At 36.0% G+C, this 24,781-nt stretch overlaps 4 protein-coding genes across 5 annotated transcripts; 2 read left to right on the forward strand and 2 right to left on the reverse strand.

Annotated features, from left to right (window-relative positions):
* The first annotated feature begins 6,338 nt into the window (after positions 1–6,338).
* On the forward strand, positions 6,339–10,741 carry LOC132171790 (oligopeptide transporter 3). Of its 2 annotated transcripts, XM_059583187.1 has the most exons (7): positions 6,341–6,355; positions 6,476–7,026; positions 7,408–7,505; positions 8,191–8,760; positions 9,189–9,444; positions 9,597–9,779; positions 9,863–10,741. In XM_059583187.1, the coding sequence occupies exons 2-7, from the start codon at positions 6,511–6,513 to the stop codon at positions 10,478–10,480; spliced, it is 2,241 nt and encodes a 746-aa protein (XP_059439170.1). In that variant the 5' UTR covers positions 6,341–6,355; positions 6,476–6,510; the 3' UTR covers positions 10,481–10,741. The 2 variants fall into 2 exon arrangements, with proteins under 2 accessions (XP_059439169.1, XP_059439170.1); XM_059583186.1 differs by having other exon boundaries at positions 6,339–7,026.
* A 956-nt stretch (positions 10,742–11,697) lies between these two features.
* On the reverse strand, positions 11,698–15,280 carry LOC132170677 (SNF1-related protein kinase regulatory subunit beta-2). Its single transcript, XM_059581748.1, has 4 exons — positions 14,678–15,280; positions 13,573–13,751; positions 13,308–13,470; positions 11,698–12,193 (listed from the first exon to the last, which is right to left on the reverse strand). The coding sequence occupies exons 1-4, from the start codon at positions 14,885–14,887 to the stop codon at positions 11,867–11,869; spliced, it is 879 nt and encodes a 292-aa protein (XP_059437731.1). The 5' UTR covers positions 14,888–15,280; the 3' UTR covers positions 11,698–11,866.
* Positions 15,281–16,972: 1,692 nt separating this feature from the next.
* LOC132171105 (acyl carrier protein 3, mitochondrial) lies at positions 16,973–18,097 on the forward strand. The gene is made up of 3 exons (XM_059582331.1): positions 16,973–17,097; positions 17,338–17,546; positions 17,718–18,097. Exons 1-3 carry the CDS (start codon positions 17,082–17,084, stop codon positions 17,883–17,885), a joined length of 393 nt encoding a protein of 130 aa, XP_059438314.1. The 5' UTR covers positions 16,973–17,081; the 3' UTR covers positions 17,886–18,097.
* Positions 18,098–18,243: 146 nt separating this feature from the next.
* Positions 18,244–20,485, reverse strand: LOC132171104 (uncharacterized). Its single transcript, XM_059582330.1, has 2 exons — positions 20,211–20,485; positions 18,244–18,645 (listed from the first exon to the last, which is right to left on the reverse strand). Exons 1-2 carry the CDS (start codon positions 20,458–20,460, stop codon positions 18,302–18,304), a joined length of 594 nt encoding a protein of 197 aa, XP_059438313.1. The 5' UTR covers positions 20,461–20,485; the 3' UTR covers positions 18,244–18,301.
* Positions 20,486–24,781: the final 4,296 nt, after the last annotated feature.

Raw genomic sequence — 24,781 nt, forward strand, 5'->3', positions numbered from 1 at the left:
GAATTGGAAGTGGGGCATCCAAATATAGACTCATTGCTTTTATAAAGTTTTTTTGTTTTTGTTTTTTCTCTAGTTTATCTGAACCGTCGTGTATTTAAATTGTTTAGTACTTGATTATGTTATTAGGTTCTTGTCCCTATCACAAGTGCGTACAAATCCTTCTTCTTCTACATGTTTTAAAAATAAAAAAAATAAAAAATTAGATGAGAAAGAACAAGAGCAAGAACAAGTTCTTAATAGTTGAGGTAGAAATCAAGTAAATTATTAAAAAAAAAAATCTCAAAGATATTCCTTACGAAGCAATTATGGAATAGAAGGCGACCCGTGAGGCAGCAAGACCCACTTCTTTTGTTTGATGTGGTAGATCCATGTGTAGACGACTCATAATTCTTTGTGCGAATTGTCGTTGAAGTGTGAACCTAGCAGCTAAAGTCTATCTTATTCAAATATGACAAGATTCTATTTACAAGGAAAAAGGCTTTTATATATATATCACTTAACCACTTTCCGTGTTCCATTGTTTCAAAACATGTTAATTACTCACTTGCTTTCCACTGATGATAATTAGCAATTTATCAGCTGAGATTTTATGTTAAATGGTCATAAATATTGTTCATGATCCATGAAAGATCAGTGAACTGTAATCTTACAAGAACGGAGAAGAAGTACAACCACAATGAAATAACTTCAAACCATAAATATGGCCTAATGAATATTATATGTAGGAGGCCAGGCTTGTCTAGTTGTCTGATGACAATCTCAATGGCATATATACTTCCAAAAAATTAACATCTAATTAAGACATTTTTGAGCATTACAACTTTATTACAAATTCACTTAGCGCTTAACAATATTTTAGTAGCCGATATAGTAAGTATCACGTAGACAGCTACGTAATCAAGACTCCAAAAATCAACTGCTAAAATGATCAAACTGAATAAAGTGAACTCAATTCACCAAATGGGATTTTAATTTGACTTTCTTTTTGATGTTTCTTGTTTGAGATGATGATATGTTTCCCATATAGTCGATTCTTTTTTTACCTTTTTGAGCTATCACAGGAATCCCAATTCCTAGCGACCGTATAATATATTTGTACGTGGAAAGATGCAACAACAATGAAGTCATGGGCTTTGCCACATTCCATGGCAAGGGATGGTGTTGTATATATCTCCATAAATGGAGATATTGCAACCTGGCCTACTCGATCTATATCTGGTTTGAAAGCACACGCAGGTTTCAAGTGTATACTCCTGTGCGAGTGACAAGGGTCAACCCTTGTTCAATCATAGGACCCTCCACTATGATAAGTGATCGGCTTCTATGGCCTCTCCATCCCCTTTATCGTGTGCTCTCATCAACTCCGGCCATCTCTGTCAAAGTCTACCCTACCCAAGACCCCACTGTACGTTGGGGTAAAAGAACCAAAAAGAACATTGCCTCCAAATCCTATATACGTCTTGCATTAGTCTTCGAACTCAAATTCAAATAGTGGGCTTCGGCTTAATAATTTCCTCAGAAGATCATCCTCAATTTTTTCTCTTCATTTTTCTTAGATTACTACATTTTCTCTTTATTTTCCTGGAAAATATCATTCTTAGGTGATGTGTCCTTGAAATTTTTTAGAATCTTGCTACTTAGAGGACTGTGCAAACGAAGGTAATTGAGATCCAAATTCAGGTTGATATGATTATGCTTTTGATTTCAAATGTCACAGCTAGTGGAAACATCAAACACGTGTCATTTTTTTTCTTTTCCCTGGGACATATCTCTCTGATGGTTGCTGTTATCTTCGCATGGCATAAATGCTTTTGAGCTTTTTCTTTACAAATGGTGTACATAATGCATTGTTAAATCCAATAAAATAAAATTTTGACCATAAATAATTCATCTTTATTTCAAATACAATTGAGATATCTTTGGCAAAACAGGTGTTTCAACTTTTATATTAATCAAAGTTAACTTATTATTTAAAAAATTAAAGTGACTATGTGATCACCTTAAGAGCCTATTTGGGATTGAGCTTTTAAGTCAAAAACTTTTGGGCAAAAGCTTAATTCATTTTTAAGCTTTTGTTATTTTTTAGTCAGTTTTAGGCTTTTTTGATCCTTAAAAGCATTTTTAATTTTTTTCACCAAACGAGTATTTTTTTTTCTTCAAACGAACTTTTTGAGTATTAAAAGCATTTTTAGACCTCTCAAACACAATTCCAAACAAGCTCTTAGTGCCTGTTTGGAATTGCGTTTGAGAAATAGAACTTTTAAGTCAAAAATCGTTTTTTTTTTGTAAAAACTTCATTTTTAAGTTTTGTCAAAAGTACGTTTTGATTATTTTTTAGGCTTTTTGGATCCTTAAACACACTTTCTATTTTTTTACTAAACGAATACTTTTTTCTTCAAACAAATTTTTTGGGTCTTAAACGTACTTTTAGGCCTATCAAACTCAAACAAGCCTGGAGTGTATGAGGGGTAGCCACCCTTGGCAATATGTGTTACTTCTTGATTAGCATGTTCCTAAATAGTAAAAGACGGTATATAGATCTTTAACAAATTTGTTGTAAGCAAAAATATGAGTGAGTTCTCGTGAGACCAACTTGGCCGAGTAAGTCTCAAATAACTCATCCATTTATTTAGATGAGGAATGCTACGGTTCGTCTTAATTAGTATTCTCTTATCCTACGTAGATATTATTTTCTAAAATAAATATGAGAAACCGGCAAGGTAAGATATTTTTTTTTATTTATTATTATTTTTTTAAAACAATATTAGCATAGAATCATAAAAACTCAGAAAAAAAAAAAAGAACCGTATTTTTCTATTTAGACCGATATGTCTCATACATACACTCTTATATTTAATGTTGAATATCTAGCAACCTATAAAGCAAATTGCTACATATCTTTATCTGTAAGATAGACTTAACTTCTGTCACAACACATCTATCACGTCTAATATGTGGGTTAACCACAATTAAATGCATTGCTTCAAGTGACGATAATAATATTAATTAATATATGGAGTATTAGAATCTGCAACGTGGAAATGTAATTGCTGGCGTGGTTGCTTATTAATATCATATCCCCTCATTTCCGTCAAATGTGGGCCATAGCTCTTCAATAGTCAAACATAGGCGAACGTAAAACTTCTGCCACCTGGATCGCATTGCGCTTGTCTTATATGCGGAGAACGTGAGCATCACACGAGCTTTTTGTCCTACGTGGATACAAAGTGTCCGGAATCTAACGGCGACACAAAGTAAGTCACATTAGTCCAGCCAATTCAATGACGGCGTTGATCACTCCGTCAGCAATAGTTGAGCCCGCCTGTCCTACGTCGGACTTTTTGTGGGTCATGCACCCAAAAAAAAAAAAAAAAGCATTTGCCAACCACGTGTGTTCTCAGTCCCACTTTTGCTCACACCTGACAAACGTGTGCCCAGCGCCTCGTAGCACGTGACTTCACGGGCTGGGCTTATATTCTCCATTACCAAAATGCACTTCCAAATTGACTTAATTTAGACCATTCTCCACAATGGCTAATAATAACAAATGCATTTATTTATAAGCACCAATTTCTCCATGAACAGATTGCCTCTTAATAGCATTTGTTAGTGGCAACCTAGCTGCCTAGCTAGGACGTATTATTATATATGTTCCTATAATTTGATGTCATCGGCTTGTCATATGATCGTAAGCTCGGAACGTGAATCTTAGTCGTTATCATTGTCAGTAAGTTCTCTTTCAATTTTCTGTAACATTTTTCCTTATTCAATTAAGAGAAAAAAAAAGAGTTCTCTTCTAATTTTTACCATTTATTTGAAGCACAGAAAATTCTCAGTTATTCAGTGGGTGAAAACAAGTCAAATCAAGACAGTAGTATTTGAATTCATATCATAATTAACCACTCAAATACACTAATTAGAATGCCACTTGACCATGTTTAGATTGTGTAATCTGGAAAAGTTGATTCTCAATGTCATCACTTTCTCATTTGTTGCAAGTTGTACTTATTAGAATTTTAGTTGTTTAATCACATTATTACATGTTCAATCCAAATCAGATCTTCAGCAATTGTGAAAGCCCAGAAGGAGTGCTGTCTATAAGCAGTAAAGGTTTGTTTTGGAATATAAGCAACAGTGAAAAAAGACATATATGCCAAGTAAGTATGCGTTTCTTTTCAACTTTAAAATTATACTTGACCCATTTTAAAATAAGATTTGATCTGTAATTCATATTTTGACCTTTAAAAAAAAGGGTTTCGTCTCTCTTTGGGGACCTAGATATAATTGAAAGCCTTTCTTCTTATCTCTGCCTCCTTTTTTTTCTTCAGTTTTCACAGCCCTATTCTATTTGGACACAGAGCATTTTCAGCAAACTTTTTATAAGAGAGTCTGTTCCTTATATGTAGGGAATATGTCTAAAAATCACAAAAAAACATTACACAACAGACTTCTTAAATGAGCCTTAACCACCAAGATTGCTACAGTAAAACCCAAAGTATAAGGTTCCACTATTACAAACCTTATGATTATTAAAATTAAAAAAAAAAAAAATACATTTCTCTCTTTTCTCTACTTTCTCCTCTCTCTTCTTACGATTCTCTTTCCTCTTTCTTCTCATATATATAATATAATAATAATAAAAAATATATATTTTAATGATATAAGAAATGATAAAGGAAAGTTATTGAAGTATATTTTGATATAAGAAAATAAAAAGTAATTTAAATCCTTAAATAAGTTAAATGTAGAAAAAATGACCAGAAAACTGCCGAAAATGCTCTAAAGATCTTTATCCTAATTTTTAGTTATAAAAAAGAAATTAAAAAAGAAGAAGAAGAAGATAATTCAAAATTTCACTTTGGTCTTACCAAGTGCATGACATGCCTACTGCATAATCGTGATACGACAGTATGACAACTTCAGTCCTTTTTTTTTTTTTTAAGGGGACAGTAATTGATTGATTATCAATTACTTATTTAAAGTTATTTAAATATTTAACATCATGGCAGATATAATAATACAAGCATGCGTACAGTAGGTTCCCATATCTTGCAATGTTTTTGCTGATTCAGTTCCTGTTGTCGAGATGATGTAATCATTCTGGTATGTAATAGAAAACTACGAGTTTGGAAGGGTGTTTGTTTAGAGTAGGCTAAACTCTACACTAATTATGCGGTTTGGTACATTAAACGTCATTATCAATGCCTACCAAGATCTTTACCATTTTGTCATTAGCAGAGTTGGGTTTAACGGATGACTTATTTTTGAAAGCATGATACAAACAGTATAATTCAATCAAGGAATTACAGTTTGTTTGCCTATAATGAGAGAAGGCCTTGATGAGATTCACTTGTACGTTTAGTTGTTTAAATTAGTTGCAAGGGGATTCCGACCCATAACGAGTATTAACCTCTAACGGCCATTTTAACCTTCTTTGTTTTTTTTTCGATTAGTAAAAGATTTAAAAAAAAAAAGTGAGATAATGACAAATGAGAATCATTATGCTTAAATCAATAATTGTAGTTGATGCATATCATAATTTATTTATTTATTTCATTCCAACTTAGGGTATTGTCGTCATATTGTTCAAAAATTGACTTGTGTCTTAATTCTCAAACCTTTTTTTTAACGGTTTTAATTATTTTTTGAACTTCACAAAACAAATTGTCTAAACGCAAAACCATTCACTAATTTATTATCTTTTTTTAAAAAAAAAAAAAAAAAAAAAAAAAAAAAATTAGGAAAAACTTCAATTTAGCCACCTGAACTTTTATCCGATTTTATAAACCCCTGAACTTTTAAATCTCTTATTTTGTACTCTTGAACTTTCAATTACTCTCAATTAGAATCCTTCCGTTAATTTTAGCCGTTAAAAATACAAAAAAAGATCAAAATGTCCTTGATTTTCATTTTTTTTAAAATAAAAAAACGTTTTGAAAATTGAAATTTTATACAAAAGTTAGGAGTATAAACGCCTTGTAATGTTTAAAATTTGACGGAGGGATTCACATTGAGAGTAATTAAAAATTCAGGGGTTCAAAATAAGAGATTTAAAAATTCAATGAGTTTATAAAATTAAGTGAAAATTAAGGGGATAAAATGAAGTTTTTCCAAAAATTAATTACAAAGAGTTCAACAATTAGGTCCATACAAGTGAGTGGTGCAGACGAAAAAGGCAAAAAGACGGAAGACTGCCTGTGACACTGCTTAGTCTGGCCCATACTGTAGAACCCGCATCACAAGAAGGGCAGAATTGTCACTGCGAAATAATACAGTGCCGGTAATCTTATATAAAACCAACCACCTCTACCCGACACTTTTCAAGCAAAATACCGAACTCTGCCTTGCTTCAGATGTTAGTGTCAGTTTTCTATGTTCAGTTTTCCAACACATTTACAGATAAGGTTGACAGAGAAAAAGGACACTGATTATTGGGTTTGTTTCTGAGTTTTGTGTCTGTTTCTTTGTTTTCCAGAGAGCTACTTAATTAGCTTGCTTTGATCTGCATTTATGTCGTCCAAGACCCAAACGGAGACCCGGATGGACGGTCTAGAGAAGATAAACGGCGGGGTTGGTGGTGATTCAGACGACAGGTGTCAGGTGGAGGAGGTGGCACTGGTGGTGCCGGAGACCGATGACCCATCACTGCCGGTGATGACTTTCCGGGCATGGTTTCTGGGGTTGACCTCATGCGTCGTCCTCATCTTCCTCAACACCTTCTTCACGTACCGCAGGCAGCCCCTGACAATCTCGGCCATCCTCATGCAAATCGCCGCCCTGCCCATTGGGAAGTTCATGGCCTCCACGCTGCCTAGGACGGAGTACAGCCTGTTTGGATGGAGGTTTAGCTTGAATCCTGGGCCGTTCAACATGAAGGAGCATGTCATCATCACCATCTTCGCCAATTGTGGCGTGTCTTATGGTGGGGGTGATGCCTACTCAATCGGTGCCATTACGGTCATGAAGACTTATTATAAGCAGAGCTTGAGTTTCCTTTGTGGCCTCTTCATCGTACTGTCGACGCAGGTTTCATTATTTAAAACAATTTCTTAGAGTACTCTTATAATTTTTATTTTTTTTTATCTTCCATTATTTTATTTCCGTTTCTTTGTGGTTGTCCTCATCAATGAAGGGTTGAAGATGGAGGCTTAATTAAGTAATGAAGCGTATCTTTCTCCCTCTGTTTTTTTATTTTTTTTGGGTTTGGGTATGGGTTTTAAAGAACCGATCAATTGAAGGGTTCAGAATTTCCGAAGATAATTTTTTTTTTCCATTACTTGTCACTTCAGAAAACTCTAATTTCGGCTTTTTTTTATTCAAGACACCCCCCCACCCCCCTCCTTTTCTTTTTTCTTTTTTTTTTTTCATTTGTTTGGTTAATTAATTAATTAATATTTTAATTTGTAGATTTTGGGGTATGGATGGGCTGGAATGCTTAGGAGATACCTGGTAGAGCCGGTTGAAATGTGGTGGCCTTCAAACGTTGCTCAGGTTTCTCTGTTTAGGTATGTTTCCTCTGCTTTATTTTACCTTATTGTTACCTTGAAATGCAGGGAAAGAAATTTTTTCAGATGATCTCATATTTCTCATTAATTTGGTTGAAAGCAATAGAAACCTATAATTTGAATTAGTAGAGGTGGCACTTCTATTTTCTGGTGAGCGAAAGCAACACAGGAGGAAAGAATATAATATAGTGAAGCACAAGCATTTCATTGGTGGCAGGGAATTAGCTTGTGTTCTGTCATGTGCTTTCCACTTGAATAATTTTAGTATTTTGACTTTATAAGTTTAACAGATTTGGAGTATAACATAGATATGGTGCAACTGTGCTGCCACTATTACTTTTAGATCTCCTGGCAGAAAGTTACTCTCCTGTTCTCAAGTCATAAACAAGTGTTCATTGGATGAGGATTTGTTTCATGGGCTATCTTGCCTGGTTGGTGTAATATTCTCTTTGGTTAGAGAGAGCATACTGCTTATAAAAATAAGATAGCGTTGACAAGAATTTCTTGCTTGATTTATCAATTGTAGTAATGGAGAATTTGCATATGGACAAAGCAAAAGTAACCCATGTTAAAAGAATTCATACATCAGTTAAGCAGATAATCTGAATATGTTTTATGATTGACTGTTAAATATTTCCAACAATTTGATATTGATGGAATCAAGTACTTTGTTGTTTATCTACAGAGCACTACATGAAAGGGAGCCGAAAAACAAAGGCCTTACCCGGATGAAATTTTTCCTTATTGCCATTACTGCAAGCTTTCTCTATTATGCGCTCCCCGGATATCTGTTTCCGATTTTGACATTCTTCTCTTGGGTGTGCTGGGCATGGCCCCATAGTATCACAGCTCAGCAAATTGGGTCTGGTTACCATGGACTTGGTGTTGGTGCCTTCACTCTTGATTGGGCAGGGATATCTGCTTATCATGGCAGCCCTCTTGTGACTCCCTGGCCTTCCATCCTCAATATTGGGATTGGATTTATTATGTTCATCTACATAATTGTCCCTTTGTGTTACTGGAAGTTTGACACCTTTGATGCTCGGAAATTCCCTATATTTTCTGATCAGCTATTCACAAGCACCGGGCACAAATATGATACCACGAAGATCTTGACGCCACAATACGATCTTAATGTTGCTGCTTATGATAGTTATGGGAAGCTCTATCTTAGTCCTCTGTTCGCCCTATCTATTGGATCAGGATTTGCAAGATTTGCAGCAATACTAACTCATGTGGCACTATTTCATGGCAGGTAGGCCGCTTTCGAACTTTTGAGTCATGTAAGCAGTTACACTTTACTAGATATTTGCCAATTATAAATTACATCAGATGGTGACCATTAATGTCAACATTAAACATTGAAGTATAGGCATATCTTATAAGCTTTCATTTCTGATGTGCTTGCTACCCAAGAATGGTAGATTTAAAAGATAGGTCAAAATGCTGTGACTTCTCTCATGTTTGGAGAACAAGAGAAATGATGGTTTGGGTTACTTGTCTTGTTTTTATAGTTACCTTCAAATCATCAGAACTAGCAGTTTACTGATAAAAAGAACTGGCTATGAATATCTTGTTTGCCTCCTGGTACAATCCGCTACTTCAATATATATATACAATCTTAAGTGTAATTGACTAATTAGAATCCAGATTGACAAATTACAATTGGTTTCCTTTGTCTAGTGATATTTTGAAGCAGAGCAGATCAGCAATGAAGAATGTGAAGTTGGACGTCCATGCTAGATTGATGAAAAGTTATAAACAAGTGCCTCAATGGTGGTTCCTCATTTTGTTACTAGGGAGCATAATACTATCCTTAATAATGTCTTTTGTGTGGAAAGAAGAGATTCAACTCCCGTGGTGGGGGATGCTATTTGCCTTTGCCTTGGCTTTTGTTGTTACCCTCCCAATTGGAATCATTCAAGCAACTACCAACCAGGTGATGAATCAACTTTCTTATTTGTTGTGTTTCTTCTTGTCTTTGCCCTTTTGAAGGACAAGAAACTCATTTTTAATGTAGAGCTGGAAGGAGTAAGATCTTGTGAATTCTATGATGTTAACATCTCAATGTTTTTGTTGACTACTATGCAGCAACCTGGATATGACATCATAGCACAATTTATGTTTGGTTATGTGCTGCCCGGAAAACCCATTGCAAGCTTGCTTTTCAAGATTTATGGAAGAATCAGCACCGTCCATGCTCTCTCTTTCTTATCTGACCTCAAACTTGGGCATTACATGAAAATTCCACCACGGTGCATGTACACAGCTCAGGTCTCTGCAGCTCAAATTTATATATTAATATCAGAACTTTGTTCTTAGAATGCTAGTTGCTAACCAGCCCTTTTGTTTTCCAGCTGGTGGGAACCATTGTTGCTGGTACGGTGAATCTTGTAGTTGCATGGTGGATGTTGGGGAGCATCGATAACATCTGCGATGTTGAAGCACTCCATCCTGACAGCCCCTGGACTTGCCCTAAATTCCGAGTGACTTTTGATGTTTCTGTTATATGGGGCCTGATCGGGCCAAGGCGGCTATTTGGACCCGGAGGGATGTACCGGAACTTGGTATGGTTGTTCCTCATCGGAGCGGTCTTGCCGGTTCCTATATGGGTATTGAGCAAAATCTTTCCTGAGAAGAAATGGATTCCCTTGATAAATATACCAGTTTTATTATATGGTTTTGCTGGAATGCCACCAGCAACTCCCACCAATATAGCTAGCTGGCTTATCACTGGAGCCACCTTTAACTACTTTGTGTTCAAATACCACAAAGGCTGGTGGCAGAAATATAACTATGTTCTATCTGCAGCATTGGATGCTGGGACAGCTTTCATGGGTGTTCTATTGTTCTTTGCTTTGCAAAATGAGAACAAAGAATTGAACTGGTGGGGGACTAAGCTCGACCACTGTCCTCTGGCGAAATGCCCGACTGCTCCAGGTATTGTGGTTGAAGGATGTCCAGTTTTTAAATAGTCACACACTCTGCTAAAGAGATGGGTGTTTGAAGATTTGAAGACAAGGTGGAAAAAGTGCAGTTTCAAAGGAGGAAGAGAGATTATGCTAGAGTTGGGTATAGAGCAAAATTGAATAACCAATTGCTTTGCATTTTTGTACATGCATGCTTGTTTACTCTCATTGAAAGTGAACAAGGGTCTTCCTCTTTGTACTTGATAGTAGGAAGTTGATATTCGCTTTGGAATATATATATGACTGTCAGTAGTTTTGACAGTTTCACATTATGCATTGCAATGTTTCCCTACTACCTTATTCTGAGCCTCTTTTTAGAATCTTTTGCCTTTTCGTTTCCTTTTAGGTAAATCTTCAACCATTCTCTAGTTGCTAAAAGTGCCTAGAAAAAATGATGGGGAAAAAAGAAGCCAGAATCTAATAAGAAAAAGTAGTTGAAAAGGTTAAAATTAAAGATCAATCTAATAAGAAAAAGCAGTTGAAATCAAATATTTACTGCGTTTGCTGGGGTTTGTACTAGAAATCCAGATGGAATCCAATTCCTACAGAGAACTTCTCTTTCAACCTCTAAAACCTTAGGGGACCTTTTATAGGTGGCAGGTGGTGCTTGCTTTTCCACGGAATAGGTCTAGGAGAGATGCGGTTTGTACTAGAAAAAGTTATAAAGAAAAACTTACAGGGAATCCAATTCCTAGAGAGAAGTTCTCTTTCAATCTCTAACTGTTGAACCTTTATCTATGGGCTGAGAGTTTGAGTTAAAGAGTAACCGTATTCCGAAAAGCATGTGCTGCTTACTTTTCCAAGGAATGTCTAAGAGAGAAGCCGAGTTATAACCGTGTATTCGGGCAGAAAATGAGAAAACCCGAATTCTCTACAAGGAATTCCGGGGGATCCAAGTCCTATAGTAACAGCCCTATCTCCTATAAAAGCTACCACTCATCATGCCACTATACACCTTTGTTTTTTTTCCATTTCTCCCTTGTATCTTAATTCAGCGTGGCATTTGGAAAGGTTGTAGTTTGCCAAATAGACCATTTGTGTGAGCTCGCATCAAATGGCATATTGAAAAGAATCAGTTCTACACTCTATTCCTGCTTTAGCTTCTCCACTGCAGGAACCCTACAATAATTTAGGAACAGTTAGCAGTACAAATTCGAAGTTTCATCAAAGACTTTTAGCAGAAGGGCAGCTCAACATCACAAACAGGAAGAACAAGCAATAAATTTGTGGGGTCGAAGGTCATCAAGAAATTGCATTATGTGAAATACAACAGTTGAATTTGATCTGATGCACCTGCCTGAGTAAGCTATTGGAATAACATTGCCTCTTAGAATATTTTAACTACATAAACGCGCTTAAGATTACAAAAGTTGGCATAGATGTTGTGTATGTTTATCTCTGCAAGGACTTGTAGAGCACCACTGTCACATACTTGGCCAGAAACCTATGAGTTGTACCAAGTGCTACCACAGATGGGCCACTCTTCCCTTTTTGCATGTAAAGATGATTCAGCACAACATGCTGAGGTCTTGACAAAGGAGGCGGAATCTCCATGTTTGATGCAGGAACGTTGAGCAAAGTCATCTGTAAGTGTGGAGGCACCAAAGGTGGCTCCTTTGCAAAATCTTCAGAGCCAAGTTGCAAATTGGTATAACTTGATTCTGGGGACTGAGGAGGTTCAAAACTAGAAATGCTTTCGATGTCTTCTGGAACATAATCCTGCACAATACATCAAGAAACAAACACCATTCAGTCTCAATTAGAAAATCGCTGCCCTAAAGTAGCCAAGCCTTATTTTCCAAAATATTTTGACAAATGGAAAGTTAAGTGTCTCTGCAGCAGAACCTTAAATGAAAGCAAACACACCAAGACACAGATATCCAAAACAAAAGATGTATGGTTAATACATGCACTTGCATACTATTGCCATCATGCCATATTAAATTGATTGCATCACAGGATACATCCATGTGCAAGCACGAAATAAAACATAAAACGTAATACAGCAAAGATTAAAACTGAATGGAGAACATTAATAATTATAGAGGCATCAAGAATGTGAAATTGAGAATGAATCAGAAGTTGCCACAAACTTGACGCAGACAATCAACCAGGACAACATCTATCCACACAAAAGCTACCATAGCTGACTAGCTATTTCTAATGAGGCGGTCGCTGAGAAAAGCTAATTTCTCGGCAAATCACTTCAATAGGCCCACAAATATTGACCGTGCAAGCTCATCTTGCATTGATGCACCCCACAACTAATGCTTAAAATAAAAATAAAATAAGAGGAAAATGAAAATCCCATGGTCAAGAAATAACAGGTTTTGTATTTTCATACTTACCAGTAAAAGTTTTTGTAATTTCATATGGAGCACTAGAGGTTAATCTTAGTCCATTGAATTCAGCAGCAAAAGAGAACTTTGTCTCTATTCAGATCTCAGAAAGAGCAACAGAGAGAGATCGAAGAAGATTGTACAAGCTAGATTTTTGTGTTTTCATGCAATATTAAGCAAGATGAAGGCAAAAAAGAAATGGATTGAGATAGTTGGAAATAAAATGACATGTAATATAATGTACAACCCAAAACAAGGTTGATTGCTAACAAGAATTAATTGGTATCCCAACCACTAGTTGCTGAAACAAAGTCACTGTAAAATCAAGTTCAAATGAGTTCAGTTTATACACAAACCCCTGGTTATATCTTTAAAAGGCATCAAAACTCATAAATCTGGCTTTAGTGTTCTCATTGAGATAATTTTTTAATGCATAGAAAGCATTCATCATCATACAAAGCATAGACGATAAAAGTGGAGAAGAAGATATTAACCTGCAAGTCCAAGACATTGAAAGCATTGCCTGCCTCATCTTGGGCCCAAGGAAAGTCAGGGGCATACCTCCACTGTCCATCAACAATAAACCTATACTGGTAAACACCAGATGGCAGAACTTTCATTATAGTGAAGTCTTTTCCTGATTTCTGCAGGGGCATTCTGATCAACAAGGTAAAAGGGATGTTAGGTGTTTAGACAGTAGTTTATGGAGCACAAGTAGAGTTTAAAGAGTGAAATAGGAAGGCACTGAGTTTCTGGAACCTTGTCCTCCAATTATCCCACGATCCCTCCACAGCTACTTCCTTGCCATCATAGCTCCATGTAATCATTGTTGGAATTCCTTGCTCACTGCACATGTCTTCATAAGCTGAAGCAGTTTGCATCCATGAATGGCTTGAACTGTACATGTCATCAGGCCTTTGTAATGGAACCACGGGGACCTGGAAAGAGGTAACGAATAAGATTTACGAAAAGTCATGCTTTGATAGAACCATGCATAGGAACACCGAACACACATCAGAATGAACATGTCACATACATGTGCAATTAACGGCAACATATTTCAGGTTGAATTTGCTAATAGTGATTCAATGGTATTTAAAATCTTCCTCGAGGGACCTTAGATAAAACATAGGACAAAAAATAAAGCGGCAAACAAAACCATGCTTCTGTCGAAGTTTAAGATCATCTCCCTGGTAAGCTGGATCGGATCAGCAAGTCACTTCTTTCGTACAGCAAAACCAAAATTCAGCACTTTGGGTGCTATTTTTGCATTTAAGGCTTGTGCCCCCGAACAAGTGATTATACTTTTAACATTCTGTCCCCGATTCCAGTGACCGAAACTACAACAAGCTCATCACAGAAACTATATTCTGAATGCATAAACTAACATAGAAGCACGCATCGCAAGAGGTAAAAGCAATTAACTTTTTCATCTGTTTACCGAAGAGGCGGATACAGGAAAAATGTATAACTAAATGCTTTTGAAACACCGGTATTCTCTTTGGACTTGCATCGAACGGGTAGTGAGTGTTCCGGAGAAACACGAAACACGACATTGAGGAGGTAAAATCTATTTGGAGGTATCTCCAAAAGATCCCAAATAACAAAATTTAAACTTCAATTCTGCTGAATAATCCACCACCACCCATAAAACCATTTCAAACCAATTGATCAGATTCCCTTTTGCCACAATACTAAAATTAATCACTGATGCATAAAACCCCACATGCAAAATACCGAACTTTAGCAATAACTGATGTCAAGTCTAAACCTCCCTACTCAAATTTATAACAATTAAAGACATGCATTTAAATAAGAAAATAACAGAAAAGAAAAGAGGCACAGAGAGAGAAAAGGAACTCACTTGAGGAGTGAACATCAGAGGTGACTGGGTGGCCCTTGGGCTATGCGGAGGGGACTGGCCCATCAAGTCAGGAGGAGACACACCATGGGCTCCACCCGGTGCAGCCATGCCTTCTTCCAAACCACCACCACCACCACCACCTTCTACACCACCTTCCTCACCCCCAGATGGGCTACCACTCCCATCTTCTCTTCCATTCACATTACCCATTTTTATTATGACCGACAAAAAAACAAAAAAAAAAAAACCCCAAAAAGGAAAAAAACCCACTTGCAGAATCTCAAATAAGAGTCCCCCACAATAACACAATTATACTTACACCCACTATAAATTAAGGAAAATCAAGAGCAACCCATCAAAGAAAAGCCTTTCCGGATGCCCCATTTTGGAGAATTTTGTCCCCAAAACAAAACTGCAATAACAATCATAATGTCAATAATATTTTTTTAAGGCTTTTGAGAAGCACTGAGGAGCACAAAACAGAAAGCGAAAGGCAAAGGGTTAATTAAAAATCAAGTAAATATAAACTCCGACGAGTTTGGAAGATCCAATGGTGGCCCATTGAAATGATGTTTTGGGGTAGTGGGGATGGTCGTCACGTCATCATTTTGACAAAGTCCTTTCCTTTCGTTTCTTCCCAACTTTTATTATTTACTGCTAATTTTTTCAACTCTCAATCCGCTTTTTTTTTCTTTTTTTTTTTAATCTCTGCTTTAAGCGACTCAGAATGAACGCCATAAGAAAATTGCTCTTAATATTTATATTTTAATTCTTTTGTCATTCTTAAAATAATAAATATAAATTCTTTAATCAAGATGTGCTCATCTGGGCGTTTATGTGACTCACCTCCACTATTATTCTTATTTCCCATTATTATACGTTGGGTAAATTGTTCTCACTTCCTGAGGTAAAAGAGGAAAAAGATGTGAAGTGAAAAAGACACGAGCTTTTCTCTTTTTTATTTTTCAACTTGTTTGAACTATTTCATGACATGACTAGAACTGGTTTTCTACTTTCTATGTTTCTATGGTTTGAAAAAAAAAACATGTAACTTATGCTTTTTTTTTTATTTTTTTTCTTCATAAAATTACTCTTAGTCAATCAATTCATCACTCTATTTGCAATGTTTTTCAATATTTTAACTTGTTTGATGTGTCGACCCTACTAAATTTTTTCAGAAAGACAAAATACTCCTAAAACTGTAACAAATTGAGGGTTAGTACATGTGGTATTGCAACGTTAATTACAATAAAATTTAATTATTTAATAATTAACTTGATAAGGTTCATCTGGGGCAACACAACAAACACCTTAATACAACTAGTAAAGTGCAACCAAAAGATTGGCCCAGCCCATTTGAAGCTTGGCATCTTAGCCAAGAATTAGGCTGCTATGAGTGGCGGTTTGAAGTCGCACGATTCCTCTAGTTTCAAACTTTCAACCACGAAGGGACTTGGACGACTGGGAGAGAGCAGCCAGGTGTCATTATAGCGCTATGACTTCTTTCGGGCAATAAACCAAACACATAGGCAACGTAGCACCAAACGAAAGAGCCAAGCACAGTTCTAATCTCGTGAGTGTTCGATCACCTCTTGCTTGCCTCCTTATATTTGTTTCTTTGTGGCTCCAAAATCCAACACTCATGTCACCAATAATACTACCCAGTACTAGGTTTCTGTCAATTTCTCTGTGATGCTTTTCTAATCAAAGTTAGATGGCTTGTGTTATTTCATTTTCCTACTATTGTAATAACATCCTGGTTCTGTATCACATATGCAAGGTTGGACTAGTTTTCTACAGTTTGTTTGTGTCCCTGAAATTGTAAATTGAATAACCTTTTGCCAGGAGAATTATTTGTTGTTTTGAGTATTTGACAAGCAATTTGGAATTGATTTTCGAGCAGACCATATGAGTGAACATCAAGATTGGTCCACTGGGTCTAAACCCTAGCTCAAACTGCACGTGCTCCCACCCACCTACATACACACACAAACTGTGTTGGGGAGACAAACACTCGGGGGGTCGCCATATGTTGTGGCTTTGATGTAATATGTTAGGATCTCATCTTAAGATTATGCGTGTCAGGATTCGGCGGTGTGCATGCCTATTATAGGTAAGTGCCAATGCTGACGGAATCATCAACATTTTGTTAAAAGAAATCTAAGAACTGTGTTGCTTTGCAAAGCTCCTACATTGCTTTGGTACAATTCTCCTATGCCTTTTATGATTTTCTTAACTTTTAACCTGGGAGTTTCCTGGAAGTTTCCTTGGTGGCATATGATACAGTTTGGGGTCCCAATCACCAAACGGGTATGCTATGCATAAAAACTACTAGAAGTTGAGATTTTTACTGTATTTTGCAAGGGATCGAGTAGTTTTCACATGCTAGACCTTACTAGCTGCAATGGTCATATGTTTAGGTGAAGTCTAATCTTTGAAGCCAGAATGTTGTGGTTATTGTATAAGCCCCATCTAATTCAAGCTGTTATAATTGTAAACACATTCCTTACCCAGTAGCATATTTTAGATGTTAAGAACCTTTCTAACTGGTTTGAATTTCTGTGTTCCTTTCTTGACATCAGTTTTGGTAATAACCAGTTCTTGTTTGAGTACCTCAAATGAAGTAGATTTATGTTAATTCAATTACTTGGATTTCTCAGATCTCCTGAACATGCAAAGCATAAGAAATTCCATCTTGAGGCATGTGAGGGTGAGGGGATCGGCTGAAAGGTGGTTTTTAGCTGAGAACCGGAATGTGCTCCAGCAGTTGAGCCACCAGATGTGCTCATCAACAACTACCGGCCCTGATCAAATAATGGATCGAGTGATTGGACTGGTTAAGAAATTCGACAAAATCGATGCTTCTAAGGTAATAGATGGTTATTGTCAAAACTCACTACAGACTCTTATCATTTGTCCATCTTAAATTTGCTTTTGTGCATTCTTGTTGGACAATTTTCTATGTTGAGATAAATGTTTTTACAAAATTAGGCTACTAGTGAAATGAAATTAATGTTATTTTCGAATTATGCTGGAACAGGTTACCGAAACAGCTGATTTTCAAAAGGACTTAAGCCTGGACAGCTTAGACAGGGTAGAGCTTGTTATGGCTTTTGAGCAAGAATTCTCCATGGAGATCCCTGACGAGAAAGCAGATAAGCTTACGTGCTGTGCAGATGTTGCAAAGTACATTGTTTCTGTTGCTTAGCAAAAAGTTGTGGAGAAGTCCTCTTATGCTTGTCAATCTTACCATGCGTTCAAGGTTTTATTGGAGGATGTGTCCTCTATGGTTTCTTGTTATCGATTACTCTTATTGGCTGCAAAATTTCTCTTTGGGTTCGCCTTGATGTTGCTTTAGAACACTCTGTGTTCTTACATAATTCTCTTATAGTTATTGATACTACAATTCAATCATTTCAATTTTCTTTTGTGGAAGAACTATAATATATGGTATTTCTCACTATGAGAACTTACTATTATTTACACACATGCTGTATATGTTATTACTTTCCTTTTTATCCATGCATCTTTACAACTGATAGGTTGAGCAGGATGGTACCCTTGTAACTCAATGCTGTGACTGAAGCGCCATCCAGATGAGCCATGGTGCTCTATATATATTGCCTACCATATCATCTCTTTGTCACCACTTCTCTTCATGCATGCTTCCAAAGGTCTAGAAGTCATGTGCAGGAACTTTATCCTTCCAGCGTTGTAAATGCGAATGCTGTTCCCAGCTGATGACAGTCTCAGTCCCTTTTGTTTTCTGACATAAACTGGCCGACAGGGTGAGTCCTTTGGGACTCGAAGAACTGTAATGGAACATGTTTTTTCCAAGTTGGGGACTGCATGGAGTTGGGAAGGAAGATCCACAATGAAATCTCCGAATTCATCGGTGACACCTTGTTGTGCCCATCTTGATCTACTCTTCTTCCCAGGGTTATGGCATTTGACGGCCACCAAAGCACCTGCAGATTTTAGAGTAAACCACATGGTGATGATGATGATGATGATGATGGGCAGATTCATCCACAATACCACTTAATTTGCAAATGATTGAAAGCTTTGAGCATGCATGATGTACCACTCAATGGGATAATGATTCAAAACCTTCAAATTGAACATGCACCTTTTATACATTTGAAAATCATGCTCTGTTAATCTTATTGGAAATGCATATGAAAATAATATAATCTAAGAATGCTTTAGTTCAATAGACCGGATTGGAGAGGAAAACTTTATCCTAGATGTGCATAGACAACATAAATTTTATGGTTAACTTATCTAGGATTAAATTCAATTAATACATCATTTTCAACTCTTACAAACAAATCGTTGTTTTTTTAGCATAATTAATGTATATATCCTTGTCCAATTTTATTCACGACAAAATAATCATAAATGCAAATGGTTGTTTCTGCCATTCATTTAGATCGACATAATTTCCTTTCTTTTTCTATTATTTTTGTTAGGCAGGGGTTTACAAACTATAATTGGTTGTTTTCAGCGTAATTATATCCATGTCAACAAATCATAAATGCATAATGATGTTTCTGCTTCTCATTTAAATCAGAATTAATCTTTATTTGTCAATATTTAAGGGGAGATGACGCTTTGATGTGGCATGATGGCATCTCCATTTGTCCTTCTTTTTATTATTATTATTATTTTGTAGGACACAACACAAATTTCCTCCATTCTATAGTTTCCTCCGACCTAACTATTTCAATAAGTAATAAGTGTTGTTCAACATATTTCGGTTTTTCAAAAATTTATGTTTAGGCTTCTAGGTTAGTAAAATGACTAAAAAATATTAAAAAAATATATGTGAGAGATGCCACTCGTCACCTATTGAAGTATGTTAAAGAAAATTTCTTTCAAACTGGTCCATATGAGGTCAACATGGGATTTTAATTGGTTACAATTTTCTGACCGAAATGCAGCCAATTTGGAGAGCTCTGAGAAAAAGATTGGTTGGCTGTTCCAGGCAGCTCAAGGTGTGGGACAGTTCCGGAGGTGAATATGTCTTATGTTCTACAAGAGGTTATTACGTACTAAAAGTCTCCGACTCATAGGAAGACAGGACAAATCATGAATGTTTTTGGCACAAATCAAACAGAGTAAATAATTTGATGATCAATTAGGCCATGCATGTAAAAGTACTCCTGTACCAAATTCTGCAGCACAAAAGGAATCTGGCTGAGCAATCTATTTAGGCACTAGCCTTTTACCTATGGAATTTATTTTTCATAGAAAATATGATTCTCCAAGAGCCCTTCTGTCCTATTTTAATTACTTCAATTTATGACTACCTTGAATGAATGTTTATGGTGTGATGATGAAGGACAAAGGCATTCATTTTTCAACTAGTAGCTCTAATTCATACTTGTTTCTCAATGAAGTCCAAACATATGTAGTCCATAAAGGACTATAAAAAAAGTGTTTGCTTCCTGAGAAAAAAGCAAAAGAAAATTGTTATAATATTCTGATAAATTAAAGAAGCTGAGCCTAATAATTCAAACATGTTAAAAACCTGATACGGGCCAGGCACGAAGTTGATCATCAGCATGCAGGCACGCCTCGCAATGGATTGAACCGGTGACAAGCACGGTGGAGAGCTTCTCCTCCCCATATCCAGCAATTTGCACCAACTCTTCTCGGCTGGACTCTTCGAACAACAGGTTTTCTTGGGCGACGCGGGCGCCCAATGCCGATGCTGCGGCGAAGAAGATGAAGATGATCAACAACACCACAAGCTTGTGGAAGCCGCAAAAGTGGCTCATCTTCTTTTAGCTTTTTCTTTCTAAAACTCCCTGATTTACTTCACGTACGTTGCTTATGGAGAAGCAATATATATATATAGAACGAACAGACTCCCCACCTTTCTTTTATAAGTTTTTTTTACTTTTATTTAATGATTATTCTACCCTTATTAGTACCATAAATTACAACCATAGCCATCCTTGGATGTTCAAACATAATTCGCACTTTTCATACCCCCCATGGAAAATTACCTTTTGCTGTTTTATTACGTGACTTCCTTAGTTTTATATATAAGAGACCTCCCACCTTTCTTTTAGTAAGTTTTTTTTTTATGGTTATTCTGCCCTTATCAGTTCCATAATTACAACCATAGCCATCCTTGGATGTTCAAATATAATTTTCACTTTTCAATTTCGATCATATTACCCTTTTTGCTGTTTTATTACTTGACTTCTTTAGTGCTCGATCTTATCCCATATTACAGGCCATGTTCAGAAAATTGAACTTGTTAAAGTGATATCATTAAATACATCGTTTAATTAACTATATAAGTTTTCAGAATTATTCACTCTAACCAAAAAAAAAAAAAAAAGGATCTACTTTTCAAATAAAATGAAAGGTAAGATAGAATGATCCTGGAATGAGTGTATATATATAGATTAACTAATTAATTACCCAAGGATTCTACTTGTTCATCAATCTATATACATCAATTGGAGTTGACAATGAAATTTTTTTGCCAATTATCAAGTATTTACCATATGATTGACTAATGGTTTAATAGATATATGGTGTTTTGGCCAATCTACATGTTATGTAATTGCAAGAAAAATAAATAAGTTAAGAATTATTGGCTCAATGACATTTGGCAAGAATGAGTGACATTTAATATGATATATATATATATACTTAGTGTGCAACAATTGATTTTGCAAGCTACAATGCCAATTAATTAGCTGGTTATAATCATAATTTTGGCTAACAGATTAATTAATGATGACTAATTGTTATATATAGTGATGGTGTTTACATCATGTATTGACTTGGGGTTGGGGTTATTAATTTCTCTCTTTTTTTTTTTTTTCTTTTTTTTTGGCCATTTGAAGAGGGGTCTCTCATTCTGTCCAAGCAATCGTCAAGGGTGTTTATGGTCAAATAGCAACATGGCGATCGATGGCAATTTTGAAGTTAAAAAGAAAAAAGAGGGGCAAAAGATTGGTCTTGGTCTTAGCTTGGTTGAGATTTTGGAAGTTGGAAGTTGGTAAAGGAAGTTAAATGTAGAGGTTGGTAGCCTACTCTTATCGTCTACGTATTTCAATTTTATTATAGATCGAGTAGTCTTTGAAGGGCAAAATAAACCGTTTACCAAGCTTTGAAGAGAGACACGTCTTGTAACCTCAAATTCTCTCTGTTCATTTTCCAGCCTGCCTCATCTATCCCCCATCTGCACAAATCTTCTACAACCTTCGGTTATTCATCTCTTTTCTTTCTTTTTTAACCTCTCAACTTCACAAATTACAATTATATCTATGATTTACTGAGTAATCACCCGATTGGCCCTGGGTTGAGTAGATCCATTTGGGCTGAGCAACCCGACCCAAGTCATAGTTTTCAATGGCCCATGGGAACTAGCTAACTAGCTAGCTGCTCAGAGGGCAAAGGAGATAATTGTTTTAATTTGCCACATGATTCTAACTGTTCTATCGGCAAAGAATCAAGCAACATCCTAAACCTAATTAATAGGCACATAGTATTACACAACATCCGGTAACTGTTGTAAGAAGCAGAGAATTCAGTGCCACTATCATGTCAAGACCCTATGTATCTCACTTAGTCAAGATCATACCTGATTAGCGGATAACACATGGCTAGAGGCATGCAAGGAGAAGAAATACTCCGCCTATTACCTAAGGGAGGGCGGGCGGCCATTTCAGGTACGTACATATAAACTCTTGGCACCCCTATTCTCTTGCATTGTAATTTTATTTTATTTTATCAAATTGCTTATTAAATTAAGCATGGAAGATATCGATCTCCTGCAGACACTTCCAACAAGAAGTCTTTGAGTTTGCTTCCAATCTCTCGCTTACATGTATTCCTCATGGTCTGACGTTGGACATGTATACGATGAACTGCATGTGTCATCAATCTCAACATGGCATGGTAACATGTTGCATACCCATGCAAGTGGGTAGAGCATGAGTAGGCAAGTTGATATATCTAGCCGAGTAAAAACATGGTAATTAACAACATTAAATTAATGTAAAAGACAATATTAAATTTCTTTAAAACGGTCCTTTTTCTAAGAATTACTCAAAACTAATTTCGACTATGAAGGTGACAAATTAACAAGCAAGGTTTGGTGTACGTATTAATGTGCAATTGCCTTAATGGTTGAGCAAAACACTTGGGGTTTGGATAGAAAAATGTATGGGACCATAATGACTGATCAAAAATTATATGCATTATTAGTTGGATGTGGACATGATGGCCTAGTTGTTTATGCCTAAATCACACCTTAATATTGATAGGACCCTGATGATCGTAACCGCAAGCATTAGCAATAAATGCACATATAAAGATGAAAAGCACCATATGGTGGATTACACATGGTCGTTTGAGTAAAAAATAATATACGTACATTGGCCCAATTAATCTTCAAGTCTCCTTGAAATCATATAATAGGGATATAAAGATCTCACAAAGCTAGGTTTTATACCTACTTCTATTGGCTTACTTTTCCTCTGAAATAGGTTCGAGAAAGTTTTTTTAATTTCGTTTACAAAATTGTCCCTTAGCATGAGAAAAACATATGATTTTACAATAGTACTAAAAAATATTTTATAGACCGGGTCGAATTAATTAACTTCTTCAATTCAGTTTAGAAAAAATCTTTGTTCTAATTAACCGAATTTATTTTTTATAATTAAAAAAGTGTGAATTGGGATTGCTTGAATTTCAATGAAATTCGGGCAGCCTGAGATATGAGGGTAATAAGATCCATCTACTTGAATTTTACACTTTCAACTCTCTAGAGTAGGTGAATCCCGTATAGATTGTGTCAAATCTTATATCTCAAAAGAACAAAAAGAACAACTTTTGCTCATGAAAGTATAAAATACGATAATTATTTTCGTCCAAAGATGGGGGTTTGAGTATTTGATTGGATGTGAAGTACTATAGTGGTATTGGATGTCTAGGGTCGACCAGTGACACAGAAAGTGGTGCACCTGTCCCTCCACTTTATTTTCACTTTGAGCATAAACAAATTACATGACCTAATTATATTAATTTAATATATTAAAATCAATTTAAAATTAATATTTAACTCACTTTATAGGTATTATATAATTTGTTTGTTCTTAAAGACTAAGGTATATGCGAGAAGCATTAACACGTACTGACAAGAAGATTCCAAGCTTTTCATGTTATCTCTAATCTAATTTATTAAGAAAATCTTGGTTCTAAAAATTTCTTACATTTTTTTGTAATTAATCTGACAAAAACTAAACACTGAAAACGCATCTAATTGGTTCCTTAAATAATTGGTTCCTTAATTATGTTGTGCTATACTGCTTCACTGTTGGCTGCTGAAGATAAAGCATACCACTTTGTGAAGTGGAACCCCTGCATGCCCCCAACATAGAAACATGACCAATAATTAAACTTAATGATAAAACTTTAATTATCAGCTAATGAGGTGTCCAGTAGGCAAACCTACCACCAATCCTAATCATCAATGTGCCCACGTAGCATGTCTTGTAACAGCAAGAGGGGACCCACATAGTCATGGCTTTTGAAATCAGGGCCGTCCAATGTGGACAATTAAGAAAAAGTCTTAGCGCCATCGGATCATCACATTGGCCCACCACACACAACTGGACATCATCAATTGCACGTAAGGCTGACGAGATGAGTTCATTGGCAGCGTGGCACGGCTTGAGAAGGTTGAGCCCCCAACAGGCTCTTTTTACGTAGGTGGCTCTTCCATTCTCTCGTTCCGATAGGAATTTTAGCTATTCAAATTATTTAGACAGTTATTATGTGAAAGACTATATGAGATTTATTTGTTCAAACAAACGGTCAACAATTCAAATTTTATTTAAATAAATTGTTTTTATATAAGCTTAATTTCTCACAATAGCTACCCCAATTGCTAATTAATGTGAATCTTAATCTCCTTTTTTGTCTCTTATTTTCTTGCCCAAGTGATGCAAGAGATTCCAAATCTAGTCCTTTGTTCCTTTATTTCCTCATCTTTTCAAGGTTCTTGCAATTTTTAAGAATGATAAGGGCTAATAATTTGCAATGAATGACTTAAAATTCTTCGGTCAATAGAGT

The sequence above is a fragment of the Corylus avellana genome, chromosome ca2 (genome assembly GCF_901000735.1).
Source record: "Corylus avellana chromosome ca2, CavTom2PMs-1.0".
Classification (NCBI taxonomy): Eukaryota; Viridiplantae; Streptophyta; class Magnoliopsida; order Fagales; family Betulaceae; genus Corylus; species Corylus avellana.

Excerpts from the sequence above, each read along its gene's own strand:
- LOC132171790 (XM_059583186.1), top strand. The coding sequence starts at position 6,511 with ATGTCGTCCAAGACCCAAACGGAGACCCGGATGGACGGTCTAGAGAAG. Across the intron at positions 7,027-7,407 it reads TCATCGTACTGTCGACGCAG|ATTTTGGGGTATGGATGGGC; the intron begins GTTTCATTATTT and ends TTTAATTTGTAG. Across the intron at positions 9,780-9,862 it reads GGTGCATGTACACAGCTCAG|CTGGTGGGAACCATTGTTGC; the intron begins GTCTCTGCAGCT and ends TTTGTTTTCCAG.
- LOC132170677 (XM_059581748.1), bottom strand. The coding sequence starts at position 14,887 with ATGGGTAATGTGAATGGAAGAGAAGATGGGAGTGGTAGCCCATCTGGG. Across the intron at positions 13,471-13,572 it reads TGGGATAATTGGAGGACAAG|AATGCCCCTGCAGAAATCAG; the intron begins GTTCCAGAAACT and ends CTTGTTGATCAG. Across the intron at positions 12,194-13,307 it reads TCAATGTCTTGGACTTGCAG|GATTATGTTCCAGAAGACAT; the intron begins GTTAATATCTTC and ends TGTATTGTGCAG.
- LOC132171105 (XM_059582331.1), top strand. Across the intron at positions 17,547-17,717 it reads ACAAAATCGATGCTTCTAAG|GTTACCGAAACAGCTGATTT; the intron begins GTAATAGATGGT and ends ATGCTGGAACAG.
- LOC132171104 (XM_059582330.1), bottom strand. The coding sequence starts at position 20,460 with ATGAGCCACTTTTGCGGCTTCCACAAGCTTGTGGTGTTGTTGATCATC. Across the intron at positions 18,646-20,210 it reads TCGTGCCTGGCCCGTATCAG|GTGCTTTGGTGGCCGTCAAA; the intron begins GTTTTTAACATG and ends TAAAATCTGCAG.